This window comes from Pediculus humanus, genomic scaffold (genome assembly GCF_000006295.1).
Source record: "Pediculus humanus corporis 1103172108248 genomic scaffold, whole genome shotgun sequence".
Lineage (NCBI taxonomy): Eukaryota > Metazoa > Arthropoda > Insecta > Psocodea > Pediculidae > Pediculus > Pediculus humanus.
The window spans coordinates 242,080-257,761 of NW_002987817.1; the positions used below are offsets into that span (position 1 = coordinate 242,080).

Below are 15,682 nucleotides of genomic sequence, written 5' to 3' on the forward strand. Positions count from 1 at the left end.
ATGAACGAAGAATTTGAAGAGAATAAATTATCGTTTTTGCTTTTCGGTAGCTGTAATTATTTACCCGAATCTTATACCGTATTACGTAGCTATTTAAGGTAAGTTTTTGTACGAGCATCACAATGTTTTAATTTCATTATTATTATTGATTGACAATACTTAAAACATTTTTAAAACTTTAAATTTTAAATTTGAGTAATTATTTTACAGGGTTCATTCTTCAAATTTAGCTTCGGAATATAATCTTAAACTACCCAAATGTTTTACCAATAAAAATTTTTGCTGTCCTTTTTGTTTTACTTCATGGAAAGCAAATGTTTACTCATTTAAGTTACTACCCTCAACTGGTAAAAATTTTAAAACAAGTCATACATCTGAAAAAGTAACAAAAAATAAATTGGTAAGTCACAAGGATAAAACTACCACAATAATTACAATTGTAAAAAAAAGAAATAAATTTAAATTTCAAAGTAGTCGAATTCCACCCTTTACAATTTCTTTTATTTGAAATAAAATCTATAAAAATTTAATAATTTATATTTTTATTGTTTTAGGCTATAAAATGTAAACTATGTAAAAGGATAACATTATTTTCATTAATCAAACCTCAATGTAGTAGTAAAAATGATGATTTGGCAACAATTAGTGAAACTATTAAAAAAAAGAAGAAAAAAAAGAAAAACTGTTTTGCCAATTTAAATCCAAGTGCTTGTAAATCTGCTGCTTTACAATTAAAGAATACAACAGGAAAAGAATCAAGGTGAATATTCTAATACTTTTATTTAAAACAAATATATTTTTATTATTTAATTCATCACAGATTTGAGATTAATTTTATTTTTTTTATTTTTTTTAACAGCAGCCATAATTCACAAAACACAAAGTCGAATTGTAAATTAAAAACTCTAAATAAAAGAAAATCTAATTCAAAAAATAATAATAATAATAAAATAATAACAACTAAAGAAAGTCTAAACTCGAATAATAATTTTCATAATAATTCAAAGAAAAAATTAGTTAATAATAAAAGAAAAATGTCAATCCTTCAAAATGCTCTAAAGGAAAAAACAAAAATCGGTGAAAAAAGTAGTTTAAGTGATTTTTTGAATTTAATCAGCAAACGATAAATATTATAAATCAGTCAATTTTTTAAATTAAATCCTAATTATTTTTAAAATATTTTGAGTTTTTATTTTCTTCTTAATCTATTCTAATGGTATTTCCTCCTTGACTACCTAAAATTTTAAAATTTTAACAAATTAGAATTGATATCGTTAATAATGTTTGTTTCTTTACCATAATCGAATAATATTAAAATTTGGATTATCTATCGAGTTTTTGTTTTAATAGATTTATGGGTATTTATTTTAATGTAAACCTTGATAAGCATTTCTTTAAAAAAATTAATTAAATATTATTTTTTGAGAAAAAAAGAGTAATGCGTAATTTGTACGTTAACGATGAAGTAAAGGGTTTTAGGTTTTTTTATTTCCTAACCTTTGCGCATATGAGTTTATATTGATATTCCGTACAACGTTCCGGCCTGGGAGGGAATTCTCGGCCTCGTCTTTTTAATTCTTGTAAAACGTCAGCTATATCGAGGATGGATATCGGATCGATTTTGTTCTTCGATATTACCGAGACGAGATACTCGATGTAATGAGTTCTGGTAAAAACAAAAAACGATTACTACCTTTAGCAAGCTTTCCCTGTAAACATTATCTGGTATCCCATAATATTTTGGAGGCATGCCCTTATGTTCTCTCTTGACAACAGTTTCTAAATCATCTGAATTAAGAATACTTAATGTTTCCAATGAATTTCTTCTAATTAAAGTACATAAATATTCTACGTAGTGTTTTCTGTAATAGAAGTTATCATTGGAAAATGGTTTCCACTTATGAAAAGAACTTTTAATACCATACCTTACTATTATTACTATTTATTACCGAATGAAAAAATTACTGCTTTTATTTATTTGAAAAAAACTAAAAGACTATTTTATCAAAAAGAAATTTAAGTATATTAAAAGACCTGCACAATCCAGCATGTCCTTCTTCAACTGGCAAATGGCAAACAGTGTCTATTAATCCCTTTGGCATTTCTTTTTGTATTGGAATAGGACATCTGAGTTTATTTAATTCATTATTTTTATTGGGAGATTTTGTATTTTCCGGTGGATCTACCAAAAAATCAATTTTGTGTTCCTGTAAACAAAATATAATAGTTTACAATATATATATACACTAACATGTTTTGATTAACAAGAAAAAACTTGAATAAAAAGGGGGTAAATAATAAAAGAAGCAACCTTTAACAAATGTTGCAATTCCCCAGGTTCTTTGTCTCTTAGATAAAACAAACAATTCCGGGGATGATGTGCGTGAAGTCCTAATTTAGCACAATATTGACTCACATCACATTTTGTTCCCATTTTAAAAGGTTTTCCACAACCGCAACAAAATTCGTACCTGAAAGAAAATAAAGTTTTATACCCGAAAATGATTCAAAATGAAATAATAATTGTTTTTGGGTTAATCAAAATATCTTACTTGCATTGAGTGCAAGTAAAATGCATGCAGCCTCCTCTTGATAATGAATATTGAAATTTACAATTTGGACATTCTATACCATTTTCTTGTAAATGTTTAGCAACTCCTTCAGCTTGTCTTTCAGGATCGTTTGCATCTTTCCAATTTTTAAATTGTGCGCATGAAATACCTTCATGTTGTTTTTCCCACTAAAAAAAAAATTTGTTTAAAAACTCTATGTTTAATTTTTATAATATAGAAAAGAAATAAGTTTTTAAAAAGTTTTGAAACTTACTGGTAGTCTGCAAATGGCGCAAGAAACAGATTTACAATCCGGACATGTTAATTTTTTCTGACGAGGATTTGCAATAAAGCCGGACGAACACTATAACACGTAAGTTTTTTTAAATTCAAATTTCTTAAATTTACGATAAAAATCCATAATCTGATTTTGCTTTTAATATTAAAAATCTTACCTGAACACACCATTTAAAATTTGGATCTTTCATTAAAGTTCTATCTCTCAATTTTCTTTGAAAAAGTTCGTGAATATTAAAATCTAATATATTCTTAAGTAAAATATCAAGATTACTAAAATATTCTAAAATTACATCTTCTTCATTAAGTTCTGGTTCTTTACAAAATGGACAAATGGCATCAGATATATTTCTGTCTGTTATTATGAGAGTGAAATAATTTTTAGCACATTCTTTACAGCATCGGTGAGTGCATTTTAACATTGAAATCATCTTTAAAAAAAAAAGTTAGCATAGTTAATGTTTTTATTGCTGTCATTTTCCAAGATGATTATAATCAATCATTTCTTACTTGTTTCATTGGATATCTTCCCATGCATAATTCACATTCCTGTTGTAAATATGCTAAAGCAGAATCAACACTTCCACATTCTAAAGCTGCTTGTTCAGCATCCTCTTCTTCGAAACCAAAATTTAAAAGTTTAACAAGAATTTCTGCTTTTTCATATGATGGAACTATACCTTCTGCCAAATACCTTCTTGCCTGACGCTATAAATAAAGTTTTATTTAGTACATTTATTAATTTATTTGTATAATTAGTGTACCTGTAAGTGATACCAAAGACAAAGTAACAAACCACACTTTCTTTTACCTCAAAATTATAATCATCATCATCATCATCATCATTGTCTTCTACATTATTTTCATTTATTGAACCATCTATTTCAATTTCATTTATTTGATTATTATTTTCATAATTTTTATCTACTGCATCTCTTTCTTCTGTATCTTTTTGCTCTTCATCTAATTTATTGATTGATTCAGTTATGGAAATTTCTACATTATTATTATTATTATTTGCATTTGTGGCAACAGGTATAACTTCTTCTTCACCTTGATTTAAATTATTTACCAGGGTTTTTTCTACAGTTTTTTCACTAATACTTATAGTCTCTTCTTGTACCTGAACATTATCAGGTACATTTATATTTTCACTTTCAGTAATAATTTCATTATTTAATGATTCATTCAAAGTCTCATTGGAAATTGTTGTTGCTGTTGTTGTTGGAATAGTTTGAGAATCATTTACAATTTCATCATTTTGTGATAATTTATCATCATTTATTTTAGATTTTTTTTTAGATTTTTTTGTTTCTTTTACAATATTTTTTTTTACACCGTTTGAAGATTCAGTCGGTTCGGATTTATTCTCTTGAAAATTAGTCAAATTTTTATTTTCATTTTTTAAAAATCCGTTTATTCTTTCCGTTCCCTCTTGAAGAATTTTCAAAATGGTTTGAATTTTATTATTATTTTTTTCCAACTGATTTTCCTCATCGTTTTCTAATTGATTTTCTTTGTTTTCCTTTAACTCTTCCGTATTCGAAAAAGCAGGTGGTTCACTTGTGATATTTTCCATGTCTTTTAAATAATTTTCACCATAATCATAAGTTGAATTATTTGAATCACTACAATGGGATTCATAACAGCCATCTGAATAAAATTCTTCTGATGATTCTACCTCATCGGGTATTTTTTCATCATTTTTATTCTGAGATTTTAATGATGGTGAATCGATTGAATCAGATGAAATAGATTTAGATGTTGAAGAATGTCGGCTATCATTTTTAAATTCATCAATTTCAAATAGCTTATTAAAATTAATAGAAAATAAATCATTAACCGGTAAGGGTGAAGATGATTTTGGACTATTTTTTTTCTTTTTATTGTCTTCGAATGATATGTTACTAATTTCTTTAGTTAAATTTTCAATATCGGCTATGATTTGATTAGTCTCCGAAAAATTTTTAGTTAAAATTTTATCATCGGTTTGTTTTTTCAATGAATTGTTGTTCCTTTTGTCAGATTTGTTATTAATTAATACATTTTCAGATTGAATATTGAATTGATCAAATTCATTTATTTGATTTGTTTCCATTGGAAAATTATTATCTGTAAAGAAAGGGTTTTCTGAAGTTTAATTAATGACCTGGAAATTTCATGTTTCTATAATTCCTTACCGGGTTCATCATTATTTTTTTTTTGTGTAATTTTTTCTTTTTTATTAATTTTTTTTTCAATTTTATCCGGAGGATTGTTAACAAATTCGTTTGATATTTTTTTTAGTTCGGAATAAGCTATTTCTATGTCTCCGTGATTGGCTGTTAAAACGGTTAAAATATCTTCCCTCGTAAAATTACCTCTAGAAGCTAGTTCGTTGAACTGTAAAGAAAAAAAAAAAAAAAACTTTTTAAGATTTTCCAATAATAAAAACAATACAAAAACAGAGGAGGGTTTTAATTTTATTTAATAAATCCATAAATCACCTTTTTCTGTCGATTTTCCACACAATCATTAACTGCTGCCCAAATGACTCCTTTAGAAGCATGCAAAGATTTTCTCGCTTCCAATTGAGATACAGTTCCAACAGAATTTTCTTTACATTCACGACCATAATTTGTTGCCAATGTAACAACAGTATCTATAATGTTTTTGTAATTGTTTTTCAACCAAACGATCGGATTTTCATTTTCGCAATGTTCAAATGCTATTTCAAGATCTTCCGTTGTAAAATTATTTTTTTCTGCTTCCTGAAATAAAATCAATCAATAAGTTAAATATATGTTATTAATAATTTAATAATTAATTTATTAAATAAATTTTAAGATAGAATCTTACGCGTAATAAACGAACAAATTGCATTCCTTGATTTTTTAAAGTATCCCGTTGATTTCTCCCAATTTTTTCTTTGTGTCCTTTACTGTTTAAAAATTTTATTTTATCCAAAATTTCGGGATCTAAATTACTGTTGGAAAAATTTCTTTTTATTTTCTATAAATAAAATTGCAAAAAAAAAAATTAATAATATAAATTAGTCACTCGAATTTTTTTTTTTTTTTTTTTTAATGAAGGGAAAATTTACTTTTTCCGAATATTTGACATTTTCGAAATCTTCTGGAGTTATATCAGATTGATAAACATCTGATTCATCTCCTCTTATGTAAGAACTAAAAGACATTTCGCTTGGACTCACGTCTCTAAAATTATTTTTATTATAAATGGTGGGTATGTAATCCAATTCGGAATTAAATGGCAAACTCTAAAACAATTTAAAATTATTATTATTATTATTATTATTTTTTTTTTTTTTTTTTTAAATTCCAAATTTGCATTCGATAAATTCACTTATTTTTTACCTCCGAATCACTAACTAATGAATGCCTACTTTGGAATTTAGAAAGAATGGGAGATTTTCTCCATGAATCTGGTTTCATATATAAAGACATTGCCCTCCTCAATTTTCTACTTTTTACGTTATCAGGTGCCAATAAATCTCTGTGTTGAGAATTTTCTATAAATATTTTGTCTTTAATTCTTTCTTCCAAAAAATTTTGTGGTAAATCATAAGTCTGGAAAACAAAAATTCATTTAAAAATTTTTTGTTTTTGTAATACAATAAAATAAGAGATGAATGTCATTTTGTATTGTCTTCTGCTTTAAAAATTATTTGCAATTATGATAAATTAAACATATCTACCTGAGTGGCAGCACTTTGAGGAGGGGGAGAGGTTCCAGTTGAAGAAGTCATTTTTTTTATTGGTATTTTTTCCGTTTCAGTCGGTGGAGACGATCCAACAGCAACTGTTGTTGTCGTTTTTGTTGTTTGTGATTTATTATTATTATTATTATTATCATCTTCTTGTTTGGCCGAAATCGTTATAGCCTTTTCACAATTATTATTTAGTTTTTCAACTTTTTCATCATTTTTTGATGTTTTTTGTATAACTAAATCGCACTTAAATTTATTTTCTTTGTTATTTTTAGAGGGAGAAACACATCTTTTGCTATTGAATTCTTTTGATTGCTGATGTTTTGACGAAACTTTAGAATTTTTTATTATTTTTTGTTGTGGGGTTGTGTTATTAGTTTGAGGAGAGGTCGAAGACTTGGAGGATTTCGAGGACGACGAGGAATTAAACGACGATTTTTCGGATGAGGAATTATCAATAAAAGGATCATCTATAAAATCGTTTACGTCCCGTTCGGAAGAGTCGTTCGAATCACTTTGTTCTGATTGTCTATTATCTTTAGTATTTTTACTTGTCGAAGACTTCTTATCGTCTGCACTTCTCCCTATAAAATTTTAGTACTCGTTTTTAAAAGAAAATTTGTATCGGTTACAAAAAAATTTAAATAAAAACTATTCTATATATAAAAAAAAAAATCCATTCGTAAACAAAATGATAAGAATAAAATAGGATATAATAAAATGGTTATTTTATTCACGGATAAAACTTGATACCCGGCCAGAAAGATATCTTCCTCATCATACCTTTTTTATTTGATACAGTATTGGACGATATATTTAGAGGTTTATTGAACATTTCAACTAAGGCATCTTCTGATTCTTGAGTCACGTTAGATTTTGTTACATCAACTTCAGCCTCAACTTTTGAATTTTTTCTCGAGGATAATAATCCTTCTTTTTTATTTTCATTTTTTATTTTCTGAAAATTATTATTATTACTTTCACTCCCGCGATTAAAACGATTTCTTTTCGTTTTACCATTTTGGTTTTTTACAAAATTAACATTTTTTGTCGGCGTTTTACAACAAATAGCACAGACTCGCACTCCTGGTTTATTAACAAATGTGCAGTGTTCACATTCCCATTTATGATCGGGAATTTTCACGGATTCCGGTTGTTTATCTTTTAAACCACTCATTGGAGTAAAATCTTCATCATCATCGATTTCTCCATCGTCTCTTTGACTGAATGACATCATTTCTTCAGCCGAATCCGAAGATGAAATATCGTGACTGGGTAATTCCAGTCCTCTAGGTGGTAAAGTAGAAGATCTATGGGCTCTTCTATTTGCTTTAGACGATGCAAAAGATTTTCTAAATCATTTTTAAACAAACGATTATACTTATTTTAATTCCTGCAATTGTTTTTTTTAAATAAAAGGATAATAATAATAATAAACTGACCTTGATCTCGTACTTAACGCCGGAGATGGTGGTCTGCTAATTCTACCATTTATTGCCATAACATTAGGTACTCCAACGACATTTATTGGTTGGGGAAACGGCATTGGACCATGAGTGTGAGGTATTAATCCTGGATACTGATGCCACGGACCGTTCCATCCTTGTTCGAAAGGTTTCATCGGTGGTGCATGAAGAGCCATATTGCTTCCACGAATGTGTTCCCAATTGTCCATCCAAAATCCTTGATTACAGGTTGGACAATTCAAATGAGACATTGATTGAGCCTAAATGTAATTTTCTTGATGAGTACGAAAGGTAAAAACAAATGCTTTTATTTTGAGGGATTTTCGGGAAAATACCTGCATGGCTGGATTAAATGAAAATTGTTGCATCGGATTTATATTCAAATCAGTCACCGAAGCACTGGACATCATTCCTTTACCAAAATTTACGTTTGAATTAGCCGCAGGAAAAAAAGGATCCACATCACTTTTCCTTCTACCTAAAGTATCAGTCATCGAGGAACCATCAAATTTTGTTTTAGTTTTGGGTGAAAGATTTAATTCTGATCCGGCTACGCTTCCCATTCGATTTCGTGCACCTGTACTATCCGTTTCCCATCCTTGATTTTTCTTATATGGTGTTCTTATATCATTCGTTCCTTGAAATGAAAATTCTGGGAAAAAATTATTTGAGCTTTGATTGGGATCTTGCCATTTTGATGGAAATGGAGATTCTCGGTCTGCTAAAATATCAAACGTGATTTTTGTAAATGCTTTTTTTTTTTTTTTTTAAATTATTTAATTATTATCCGAGTACTTACTCTGATTTCGATTTTCATTCATCGGAATGTCCGGAAGAGGTCGAGTCAAAAGATTTCTTCTCATTAAATTAGGTTTTACATCTTCCATTAAATTTTTTCTTGAGAATGTCGTTAAACCCTGTTGAGAAATAATTATTGGCCAAGAAGCAAACATTTGTTTTTTGTTTTGTTAAATAAATAAATAAAGAAGAAAATAATTTAAGATGGTTTTAAATAATCAATAAGGATAAGAAAAAAATTAATAGGAATATTATTTTATAAACAAAAAAAAAAAAAAAAACATCTTAATAGTCCATAGTTAATTTTAGGAAATAGTCTTAAAAATTAGCAAAAAGAGAATTTAAGTAAGTTAATAAATATTTATTAAAAATAAAAAAATTTATTACATAATGATGCATTTGCGTACCTGATTACTTCTCGAGCCTGAACCAAGTGATGATGCACTTCCTGGACGTTTGTTTCTTCTCGGTGGAGGAACCGGAGCTGAAGTCGATTCACCTTTTGGAGGTAATGGCGGACGAAATCTATTAGATTCGATACCCTGAAGACAACACACACGTGTAAAAATAAATAATTATGTTTTATTTCGAATGCAAATTTTAAATTTATTTTACCTTTCTAACGTGAGATTGTCTTTTTGGATGACGATGGTACATATCGTCGCAAGACAAACAAAAAACTTGTGAAGAACATTTTTCGCATCTAACTGTAGGCTCAGAACTTCCACATAAATCACAATGTTTACCATCTTTTATTTTTCCCTCTCCTGTTTTAATTATAATAAATTTGTTTTTTAAATTTCTTTTTAACAGAAAAATAATTTCAAAACAACCTTCTAATTATCTCACCAATTTTTTTAGGTAGCTGACAAGGTATTGCTGTATTGGTATATTGTTGAACAGGAAATTCAATAACTTCATAATCTCCTTCCATGGGTGGTTCTGATGTCGGTATTGGAGGTGGTAAATTTTTTAATTTAGTTTTTTGAGCATTTTGCTAGGGAAAAAAAAAAAAAAAATCAACATTAATTCCTTAAAGTTTTTTTTTTTTTTCTATTTTACATGTTTTGATTAGAATTTAAAAAAATTTATTTTATACCATCCATTGTGGCATGACTCTTCCTGATTTTAGTTTTGTTTTTGGAGTCCAATTTTCATTATTCTGGAAAAAAAAAAAAAACCAATTATAATTTTATAAATATATATATTTTTATTTTAAGGTGTAATTATTTAAAATTAATTTTTGATCTACCCATAATGTCAACATTTTAGCAATAATAAAAAAAAGTTTAAAATTTTTAAAATCTGGATTTTAGCCAGAAAAAATTTAAAATAACCCAGAAATTCAGGCTTTTTTTTTTATTTAAGTCTGGTGAAGTAAAAATTTTTTTCTTTTTTTAAATTAATGTTTTCCTTTCGTTTGTTTTTTTTAAATATCTTTAATATAAAAAATTTAAAACATTAAATACAGCAAATTTTTCCGGGTTTTTTCCCTCAAAATAAATTTTTTATCTTTTGTCTTTTAGTATAAAATTTTACAATTTGAACAAAACATAAAACAACAGAATTTTTTTTTTTATAAAAATAAAAAATCATCAAATTCTATTTATATTTTATTAAGATATTATGTTTCACTATTAAAAATTCCCCCCTCCCCTCCCCTCCCCTTTATTACTTATTCTTTAATTTATGTTTGTAAAAACATTTTTGTTAAATTAAACATTTAGATAATTGTTATAAATAATTATAAGGTGATAATTTTAATTAAGCAAATAAATAAATAAAATTTTTTTTTAATTTGATGCATCTAAAAAAAACTTCAAGGATAATTCTTTTAATAAGAAAATTATATAAATATATATAAAATGACATTCGTTTTACGTCAGCAGGAAAAAAAATTTTGTGTTTAATATTAAATTGTATGTTTAAATAAACAAGGTTGAAAGTTGTTGCTGTTGCTGTAGTAAAAAGAAAATTTTTTTTTTTTTCCTCCTAAAAATAAATTTTAATTAAATCATCAATTATTTTATTTCTGACTTAAATATATGTTATTATAAATTTTATATAAAAATTCTTTCAATAAATAATTTAATTTTTTTTATAAAAATAAATTACAAAACTTTTTTTTAATGTTTGTACCAACAAGTGAAAAATTTATAAAAAAAAAAAAAAAAAAATTGATTAATATTGATTATTTTAATAAAAAATTATTTAATTTAGGGCAAAATATATAAATAGAATTATTTTTTATATATTATTGTTGTTGTTGTTGTTGTTGTAATCAATTTCCTGTTGTTTTATCTCCAAAATGTAGAACTAGGGCTTTGTTTTTATTTATAACTTTAAAGATTATTTTTTTAATGGAATTTTAACAAAAAAAACAAAACCCAAACATAAAGATTAAATAAATTAATATTAAAACAAAATAATAATAATAATAAATAGATTTAGTTAATAAAATTAAAAAAAAAAAAAAAAACCATAAAGTTAATTTTTTTTTTTAATTTAATCAAACTTTAGTACTCACTCCAAACATTTTCTTTTTTTTTTTTTTTTTTTTTTTTTGCTAAAAAATTTTTAAAAAAAGTTTTGTTTAAAATGGCAAACTACATAGCCTTTTGAATATTCACTTAAAAATAAAAATAAATAAAATATATTTAATCTGGGAGTAAATATAGAAAAAAAATTTTGATTCGAGACACAAGAAAAACTCAGCTGGTCTTAACTTCCTAGAGATTTTTTTACATTTGTTTCTAAATTGAGATGATCTGATGTTTTTATAAAAACGTTGAACGATGGCCAGAATTTTTTTTTTTTACACGCCCTAAAGTTCAAAAAAATTGAATGATGCAAATATTTTACTACAAAGTATCTGTAAAATTATTTAAAAAAAATTTTTTTTTTTAAAGTTTATTAAAATGATTGCATTATAATACAACAATAAATACACCGCCATGATTATTATTTTTACAATTAAATAACAATAATGGATGATTTTATTTTAAAAAAATCATGTTATCAATAAGGATTATTTAAAAAAAAAAAAAAAAAACAATTTTTAATGCAAATCATTTGTTTTTTTTTTTTTTTCAAGGTTAAATATTGATTAGAGTACCTTAAAACAACAGGTCGATTTAAAAAAAAAAATCAGTTATTGACGTAACATCGTCAGGTGAATTCGTTAACTCTTTTTAAAAAAAAAATTTTTTTGTTTTCCTACAGGAGAGAGAGAGAGTAACATATTTTTAAAAAAAATGCTTTTTTCCATGACGTCTAACACAATTTAAACAGTGTCTCCTCATCATAAAAGTACATAGAAAGATATTTTATTGAAATAACCTTCAACAAATTTTTTGTTTGTTTTTAAAATCTTCTTACCATTTTGTCTGATTGATTATTTAATTATTTTCAACAACAGTATGATAGGTATGTTTTTTTATGTTAATTTTCTTTTTTCCATTCCGGTATAAAATTTATAATTATTGTTTTAGAAGATTAGTTACAGGGGTTAAATCATTAAATCCATAATATGTTAGTATTTAAATGTTTCTAAAAAAAAATTATATCGTTTTATTACATTTATTTCAAGGACAACAGTAAAATTTTCATTGTATTCAATTTGTTTTAATTTGGATTATTTTTATAATTAAAAAAAAAAAAAAAAAAAATCAGGCTTTTGTTATTTTAATTTGTATTTCGCATTTAATTAAAACGTTTTTTTTTTTTTTTTGTGTGTGCGTTTGTGTGTAAGAAATTATCTTAACGGAAGTGGAAAAAAGCCTGGTTTTTTTTTTTTTTTTTTTTTATAAATAAATTATTTATGTTTATTTAAATAGAACCGAAAGGGAAAACTTACGATACCAGTTGCATGCCGATTGTTGAATTGTCAATTAAATATTATGAAAATGAACAAGAAACGGGAATTGATAAAAAAAAAAAAAATGAAATTAAAAATTTTATGATATCATACGTGTCAACACTTTTCAATAATCCAGACGATTTAACACTAGAACAAAAATACATGTTCGGTAAATATGTCGAAACCGAAACCGGACAAAAATGGTTTGCTAAAATAGTGAATTTTCAAAGAGCCAAAACGCAAAAAGTGTCAGAAACGACTTTTTACAGACTCGTTCAACATTTTGCTATAGTTCTTTTCGAATGCGCCAACAGTGAAAACTTTTCCCCAGCAAAAACTTTAATGAATATGTGTTTAACGTTTTATCACGAAGTTGAAATGGCGGGAAGTGAACCCTTTCAAGAATATTTGGCTACTTATCTTAAAAATCAACCGATATGGCAAAATTTAAGATTTTGGAGTGCTGCATTTTTCGATGCTTTACATTCTGTAAGAATTCAAAAACCTGTATTAACACAACAGGAACTCTTAAATGGTGATATTAATACTTTTCTGGATGAAGAAAAATACCAGGAAAACATTACTTTTGGTCAATTAGGGTAAATTAAAATTTAATTTTTTTTGAATAGAATGAAATAATAGATCAACATAAACTATCTAATCCGTTTAAAATTTTTTAAAATATATACTTTATATATATATTTTCATTGTACAGAAAAGTCACAATATTTTACAAACAAAAAAAAATCTCATTAACACAAAAGAATTAAATTAAAATTTTTCAATATGTTAAATGAATATAAAAAAAAAAAAAACATTTACCTACATTTTTTTTGCAAATATTTCTAATAATTTACTTCATTTTATTCTAGAACCTTCATTTGCACAATGCATGCATTAGGGGTAGATAAAAATTTTTGTACGGAGTTTTTAAAGAAACAATTAACCATTGGATCCTTGCCTAGAAGTAAGTTACAAAATAATTATTTGTATGATTATATTTATTACAATGTCGACTTAAGTTAATAATTTACTTTCAGATCAAGAAAAAATGCTGGAAGATCATTTGCATAGTTTATACGATTAAGCTATTAAAAAAAAAACATTATTAATTGCCTCAAATTAATAAAATTTTTATTTTTATACAATTTAAAAAAAAAAAAAAAAAAAATTGTTTGAATAGAATTTTATAAAGTACTTTCATTAAAATTCTCTCCATCGTTTATCGATAATAATTTAAATTAATAAAATGATTAAAAATTTTGTCGAAATTAATTTTTACTTTTAAAAAATTCCTTATGAAAAATATCTTCCTCTACTTAAATATCACAAAGAAACTTATTGATGATCATTCTAAATATTACACAAACTCTTCGTGAAATAACAAATGTAAAGTTTAAAATGATAATTTTTCATTAAAACTACTAATAGTTTACATTAAAATAATTTTTTTTTTCATTTTTTAAATTTTATAAAAGCTGGAGCCTCATAAATAATGACTTTAAGCATTTTAAGTAATAGTGTTTATAACAATACAGCAAATGAAATGGCCTAATAAAAATAAAATTTACTCTATATATATATTAAAAACTTGCAGATTACTTTCAAAAGATTAGTTTATTATTATAGGTTTTATGCTTGTGTCACCTGCCTGCAGATTATAATGTATTTAATTTATTTAAGCAAATTTATCCAGGCTCGACACAAACATTACTTAGTCATGTTTTTTTATTAATGGAATAATACATTTCCAATGGTTTATCTGCTTTCCAATATTTATCATTAACCTGTCTCAAAGTTTGATTTCCAGTTAATAAAATTAACTGACCTGGGCTTGGAGCAATATAAATACAAAAATTAACAAGTCCTAAGCTATCAGATAAATCAGAGTCCATATTGTCCAATGTTAGTCTCATGGCTAAATATTTGCTTAGATGATCAACTGTAACATAATTTAAAAAATCAATAAATTTTGTTTTTTGGTAATAATAACAAAAAAAAAAATGTAATTAATAACTTACTTGTTGCATGGTCAGGAGTTTTAATGTATCTAATAGAATCCTTCAAACGTCTCATTAAAGGATCTGCCAACATTTCAGTGGGATGAGGCATAAATACCAGTTCAATTTGATCAGCAGCCAATGATTCACTTGACCCTGCTGAATCAGGAGATCCTGGACTGTCATCAGATAAAGATGGTGGCCTGGTTCTTGATGAACTAGGAGCAGAGCAAGGTATGTTAAGAGTCGGTTGTCCTGAAGTTTGATTTTCAAGACCGAAAGAAGTTGAAGTTGGAGGTTGCACAGAATTGGTGGATAAATTCTGATTAGCTGCACTTGGTTGGCTGCTTAAACTATCTACAGAATCCGCATCTCCTATTTTGTTTTTCCTATTGGGTCTATTTTGTGACTGAAGTTTGATGCCTTCAGTAATGGAACTCACTAAAGCTGCTTGAGAGTGTGATTTATTAATTTTTGCCATGACACGTTCTTGATGAGCTTCATATTCATCTCTACTAGGGTATATTTTACTAATTAACAAATCAAAATTTGGATCAGGCCTTAAAGACCTTTTTGATACTAATTTTTTTCGGCATGTAGGACATTCCTTGTTTCCTGATCTCAAAGCTGTGATGATACAATCACTACAAAAACGATGTAAGCATTCTTTTGTTGTCATTGTCTTTTTTAACATATCTAAACATATTGGGCACATTAATTCACTGTGTAAAGACCGAGGAGACACAGCAATTTCTGTATGATCAGTAATTGCTTCTTGTGGAGTTCTTTGTAATTCGTACAAAGACAACTCCCAGGTTTTATTTAAACCTATTTGTTCTTGTGATGACAAAGACATTTTGTCTCCTAAATATTATAAAGTTTTTTAAAAAGTCCCGAAATACCGTTTTAAACAAAAATGTAAATATATTGGCATTATCTGTTTTTGTTACGATTTACCGATAGAAAATGGCGGTGGAAGCGCTTCTCAAATAGTCATAGAG

At 26.3% G+C, this 15,682-nt stretch overlaps 4 protein-coding genes across 4 annotated transcripts; 2 read left to right on the plus strand and 2 right to left on the minus strand.

The window, feature by feature from the left end:
- Positions 1–764, plus strand: Phum_PHUM464870 (uncharacterized protein; the record flags this gene model as incomplete). The annotated part of the gene is made up of 3 exons (XM_002430113.1): positions 1–98; positions 211–400; positions 555–764. 3 exons carry the CDS (start codon positions 1–3, stop codon positions 762–764), a joined length of 498 nt encoding a protein of 165 aa, XP_002430158.1.
- Positions 765–1,205: 441 nt separating this feature from the next.
- Phum_PHUM464880 (uncharacterized protein) lies at positions 1,206–10,089 on the minus strand (the record flags this gene model as incomplete). Its single annotated transcript, XM_002430114.1, has 25 exons — positions 1,206–1,235; positions 1,498–1,650; positions 1,694–1,862; positions 2,035–2,207; positions 2,312–2,471; positions 2,553–2,740; positions 2,827–2,916; positions 3,008–3,280; positions 3,360–3,557; positions 3,661–4,961; positions 5,030–5,231; positions 5,336–5,599; positions 5,688–5,840; positions 5,932–6,108; positions 6,206–6,418; positions 6,547–7,142; positions 7,342–7,488; positions 7,576–7,910; positions 8,001–8,284; positions 8,360–8,742; positions 8,824–8,941; positions 9,230–9,364; positions 9,438–9,571; positions 9,672–9,819; positions 10,075–10,089. The coding sequence occupies 25 exons, from the start codon at positions 10,087–10,089 to the stop codon at positions 1,206–1,208; spliced, it is 6,039 nt and encodes a 2,012-aa protein (XP_002430159.1).
- Positions 10,090–12,690: 2,601 nt separating this feature from the next.
- Phum_PHUM464890 (uncharacterized protein) lies at positions 12,691–13,768 on the plus strand (the record flags this gene model as incomplete). Its single annotated transcript, XM_002430115.1, has 3 exons — positions 12,691–13,270; positions 13,583–13,648; positions 13,722–13,768. The coding sequence occupies 3 exons, from the start codon at positions 12,691–12,693 to the stop codon at positions 13,766–13,768; spliced, it is 693 nt and encodes a 230-aa protein (XP_002430160.1).
- A 631-nt stretch (positions 13,769–14,399) lies between these two features.
- Positions 14,400–15,537, minus strand: Phum_PHUM464900 (ubiquitin ligase protein RING2-A, putative; the record flags this gene model as incomplete). The annotated part of the gene is made up of 2 exons (XM_002430116.1): positions 14,400–14,623; positions 14,703–15,537. 2 exons carry the CDS (start codon positions 15,535–15,537, stop codon positions 14,400–14,402), a joined length of 1,059 nt encoding a protein of 352 aa, XP_002430161.1.
- Between the last annotated feature and the right edge of the window lie 145 nt (positions 15,538–15,682).